Source organism: Plasmodium gallinaceum, assembly GCF_900005855.1.
Source record: "Plasmodium gallinaceum strain 8A genome assembly, contig: PGAL8A_v1_71, whole genome shotgun sequence".
NCBI lineage: Eukaryota > Apicomplexa > Aconoidasida > Haemosporida > Plasmodiidae > Plasmodium > Plasmodium gallinaceum.
In genome coordinates this window covers 11,213-17,001 of record NW_021628232.1, presented here as the reverse complement: position 1 = coordinate 17,001, position 5,789 = coordinate 11,213, and the positions used below count along the sequence as shown (strand labels likewise).

The following is a 5,789-nucleotide window of genomic DNA, read 5'->3' as shown; positions in this document are numbered from 1 at the left end:
CTCTAAATTTACTACCTGATTTATTTACATTCCATAATTTACATTTTTAATTTATTAAATTATCATTCAATGAAATTGCTAGAGTAATGAAAAAGAAATTATTAAAGAGAATATGGAGTTTTCTATAACAATTAAATGGATTTTAAACCTAATTTTAATGATATAAACAAATAAACCGCAATAATGCGGTTCATTGTGGATATACTTTGATAAATATTATGTATTTTTATTATAAACATATATTCTCATTAATTATTAATTTTTAAGTACAAAATATTTATTGCTATTTTTAAGTAATTTTCAGTAACATATGATCACTGCTTTTAATAATAATAAAAATAGTTAAATAATAAAAAAAAATTTTTAATTATTTTAATATCACATAACGAAAATTTTATTCAAAAAAATTAAAAAATATTCTCATGAAATTTTTTTTTTCTAAAAAATTTTTCTCTTTTAATTTTTTTTTTTTAAAAAATAGAATATATTTCTATAAAAAAAAATTTAGATAAGGTATTAATCTTTCTTTTTTTTAACTAGATCTTGTGCATGACTAATCCTATATTCTCTGTTAAACCATTAATATTTATTCTTCTTAAGATTATCAAAATAATAAGCAATTTCCAAATTTTTAATTTATAATTTTTTATTTCATTTGATCCCTGCTCTTTCCTAGATTCGGATTCTGTTTTATTTTCTCTCATCTCTTTCTTAGATTCTGATTCTGTTTTATTGTCTTTCTTCTCTTTATCAGATTCTGATTCTGTTTTATTGTCTTTCATCTCTTTATCAGATTCTGATTCTGTTTTATTGTCTTTCATCACTTTATCAGATTCTGATTCTGTTTTATTGTCTTTCATCTCTTTCTTAGATTCGGATTCTGTTTTATAGTCTCTCATCTCTTTATCAGATTCTGATTCTGTTTTATTATCTCTCATCTCTTTCTTAGATTCAGATTCTGCTTTATTGTCTCTCATCTTTTTCTTAGATTCGGATTCTGTTTTATTTTCTCTCATCTCTTTCTTAGATTTGGATTCTGTTTTATTGTCTCTCATCTCTTTATTGCATTCACATAAAAATATCTCAAATTTAGAGTCAAGTTCTTTCAAAACATTATCAGTTCTTCTTTTTTTTTCTTCATATGTAATATCACGTCTACGAGACATTAAATGTAGATCTTTAACTTTCGAAGTTGAAATTTTATGCCATTCTACATTCCATTTCTTTTTTTTCAATTTAGGGTCCATTTCACTTGTTTCTTGATTAAAACGATCCCACATTTTTGGAATAACGACCATATACCAATAATCGGACGGATCCTTGTATTTATCCGGATCTTTACATTTGTTTTTCTTATTATATAATGGACATTTTTCTATACATTCCTTAACGTAAGTTCGCTTTATTCCTGATATGTCACCCTCTGTTAACACTCTTTCATTTTTTAACTCATTTTTTGCTTGCGGTATATTTTTATCAATCAAAGTTTTATAGGAATCACACTATGGATTAAATAAAAATTTTATAAGAGAATGTTTCTTTTGTTAGAATAGTAAATCAAATGGAATATTTAAAATAATTAGAAATAAAATATATCTATATGTATATATTTTGTAAAAATTTTAACTTACGTTAAAAAAACATTGATACATCCAAATTAAAAGAAAGAATGTAGTAATTTTTAAATATAAAGTTATTGATTTCATATTAACATATTTATAGAATAATATTGAAGTGAAGGTTGCTAAGTCAGGTATAAAATTGTTTCTAATTTTAATAATACTAAATTATGGATTTGTAATATTAATTTAGATATTATTATAACTTATATTAATTTCATAAATTTTTCAAATAGAAAATTCTTAATATATGAAATGTAATTTCTAATTTTATATTATTACACATGATATTATGGTAACTTTAAGTAGAAATAATATTCTTAATTCATTAAAAAATAAAATAAGAATGTTAATTAACAAATAAATGAAAAATATAATAAATCGGATAAAGTAACTTTAAAAATATTTTATTAAAATATTATTTATCTTTAAATTATGTAAAAAAATTAAATATTTTTAATTTAATGCACATAAAAATTATAAATGATATACATTTAATGTTAAAGGATTTTTTTAATTTTTTTTTTCTAAATTATTAATCTCTGTGAATTATGTCGAACTTTAAATTATTTAATATACGGTATATTATGATTTATAAATATAAATCTTCGTATATTATAGAAATATATCTCTATCAAAAAAAGAAAAAAAAACTCTATAAATTAAAAATTTTTATGCGCATGTATCTTTCATACAGTATACTACATTTTGTGACAAATATTCACTTAATATAAAACTAATTTTTTTTTGTGTATATTTTCCTTTTAGATATAACTTATTTGATTTTTCTAATATACTTTTTTTTAACTTAATTCTTTTTTTTTAATTTTATTATTGATAAATGTTTATACAATATATGTATATATTTATTTTTTGTTATAATTATTTTTTAAAAAAAATTACTTTTTCAATTATTTGAAAAAAAATAGAAAAAATTTATTAAGTACTTAAATTTAAAAGAAAAAGTGAAGGTAGGTACTTACATTAAAGAAATTATAATAACAAATCTTATAAAAAGCAAATTTAAAAGTCAAATAAATTAATTACAATTTAAAAAAAAAAAAAAAAATACTATTTTTTTTATCACATATTTAAAGTAAATTTTTTTCAAAAAATGTTTTTTGACAAATTTACTTTATTCTAAAAATATAATTTTATAAATTTACATTTTTACAAGTAATACTTATCAGTTTCAAATTTAATATAAGTTTTATATACTGAATATGAAATTATATCTTCAGTTAAATATAATAGATTTCTTCTTATAAAATTCAAAGGATTGCATTTTATTGTGATATAAAAAATATCAATAAATAAAGATAAAACAGAATTATAAAATAACTTTTTGCTTATATATTATTATAATCTTCTAATTAAACATAAAAAAAAATTATTTTTTTCTTTTTTTTTGCCTTCATATATATATTTGATAAGTGTTAATTATTATTACGATGTGTTTATTTTCTTTTTTATTTTTAGTTTTATATATTTATAGAACAATTTTTTATTTTTCATTTTACCTACGAAATTTAGGTAACTCATTTATATAGTATAAATGAATTCAACAGTTGTCCCTCACTAATATAACTTTTTTCATAAAGGGATAAATTTTATAAGACATAATGGTAAATATTAATGGAGAATTTTAATAAGAATTTTTATTTTTTAAATTTAATTTGTATGAATCTTTGATATATTATTAATAATAAGTGGTGTGTATAAATGCTATGATTTTTAATATTTTAACACTAATTTTTCTCTAAAAAATAATCATAAATTTAATAAAAGTGCGTTTTATATGATTTATATATTTTTAATATTATATCTAGAAATTGTTCTTACAAGTAAAAATATTTAAAATATAAAAGTGTCTTACATTTAACATAGATATTACATGATATTAAAATAATTTGAATAGTGTATGTATTGGAGATATGGAAACTTAAATTATCCAAGTAACAGTTCATGAAGTATTAAAATGATTATAATTACTATAAATAAGATAATATTCTTAAGGAAAAGAAATTATTTATAGCTCTGATTATTAATGGATGTTAAATTACTTATCTCGTGTCAAAAAAATAAATTACTAAGGAAAATGTAGTGTAAACTCTACTTAAATTTAATATAAAATTTTTATTTTTATTAATAAACATTAAATTTAACTTATTAGTTAATTATTTTTTTTTTAATATAAGTAACACTCTAAAATGTAATTACCTTAAAATTACATTTTAGCTTATAATAAAAATATACATTCTATAGTAGTCTGCACATTATCCTTCAAAAAAAAAAAAAAAAAAAAAAAAAAACTAATTTATTTTTTGTAATAAAAAAAATATCATCATAATATATATTTTTTTTTAATTGTAAATACCCACACAAAAACAATATTATTATTTATTTATTTTTTTTTAAGTGCACTCACTTTAAGTGCGAGTAAATATATACATATATTTTTGTTTACCTACTTTTTGAATAACTATTTTAGAGCAAACATTTATGATAGAAGATTGTCCTTGCGAATTAGCATGCACATAATAAAATGTTTTTATTCTATTTATTCATGTAAATATTATACAAAAAAGGTCAATTGTATTGTTTATAGAGCAATGTATTAACCAATATAAACAAGATATGTAAAGCTAAATATGTTCACTATACGTCAAGAAAACATATTGACATTTAGCGTAAATAGAGTATAATATAAAAAAAATTATTTTCAATAGTTATAACTTGTTAAATATTTGATTATTATACTAAAGGATCTATGGTATTGATTAAAACGTATTGCAAAGGCCATATAGGAATAGACTTTATTAACACTAGAAAATTATATGGATGAAAATTAATATTTTTAGAGTTTATTTTAGAATTTGAATTGATTCAAATAATTCAAAAAGGTTTGGATTATTGCATAATGAAATCAATAAATAATTACGCTAATCTTAACTACATAAATTTATTTTGCATTAAGTCATTGGAGGATTATGAAAGTTTTTGTGTTATTTCATCTTATCAAGATATAATTGATATTGTAAGAGATAAATAATATTCCAATAGATGTAGTATGAATAAATAACTTATCTACTCACTATAAATTAGAATAATTATTTATATGAGGATGATATAAAATTTATTTTATGTATTTCCTTCATAGTAAATTTACTGGATGTTGTAGAGTCAATAAAACTTTAAAGAAAATTCTACAAAACCTTTGATAAATAATTATTATTCGATATATTGAGGAATGTGTCACGAATTTTTTAGTTTATAAGGTAATGCATAATAGACTGTTTAAGCCCAATAACCAGTAATTATTAAAATCTAATATATTTTATATGGTCTCATTATATATAATTGGATTCAAAACATGGAAAGAAGAAAACTACTATATTCAGATGGATATAAATCACTATTCACTGTTTATGTTAAATAGTGTCATTAGAAAATAATGCACTACTAGTGATACAATTTCTATGATTACAAACATTTAAATTCCTATATTTGAATTTTCCAGTAGTATTATTATAGATCGTGCTTCTATTTAAATGAGTTAATGACTTCAGAAATAGGTTACAGGATAATTACAAATAAAATTGTACCATGAAAATACTCATTATCCTCAAAGAAATGGTATTAATGAAAGATTTCGTAATAGTATTAATTATATACTTAAGACCATATATGTATAAAAAGATACACCTGTTGATGAAATGATAAAAAAATTCATTATTGATATATATCAATACAGCTAACGAAGTTGTAGATGAAACATTATATTTTATTATATTTAGAATGGATTATATATGTTCTAGTTTTTAAATATTATTGTAGGAAAATATTTTAAATATGATAATAATTTATTTAAATAATAGATGGAAACTAATGGATGAAGACTTAAATATATTGAAGAGGAAATCATTGGAACAAGAATAGATATTAATGTTGATAATGTTATTTTATACATTTATAAGATTATTAACGAAATCAGCTGAAATATTATGGTTACAATAACCATTATAAACCTTATTCATATTTATTACATAAAGTAATTAAAACTGAAAATGGAAGATTAATAGCTACACCTATGTGCTATTGGTTAATAAAAGGTTTTAGTAACCAATTTGGTAATAAAAAGGACTAGCTATATGAAGAATACGTAGTTAG

General features: G+C 19.6%; 1 protein-coding gene across 1 annotated transcript, besides 1 other annotated feature; it reads right to left on the bottom strand.

The window, feature by feature from the left end:
* Positions 1-536: 536 nt before the first annotated feature.
* PGAL8A_00187700 (fam-g protein) lies at positions 537-1,706 on the bottom strand (the record flags this gene model as incomplete). Its single annotated transcript, XM_028670560.1, has 2 exons — positions 537-1,502; positions 1,632-1,706. The coding sequence occupies 2 exons, from the start codon at positions 1,704-1,706 to the stop codon at positions 537-539; spliced, it is 1,041 nt and encodes a 346-aa protein (XP_028527300.1).
* Positions 1,707-4,226: 2,520 nt separating this feature from the next.
* Positions 4,227-5,718: a repeat region.
* The last annotated feature ends 71 nt before the right edge of the window (positions 5,719-5,789 follow it).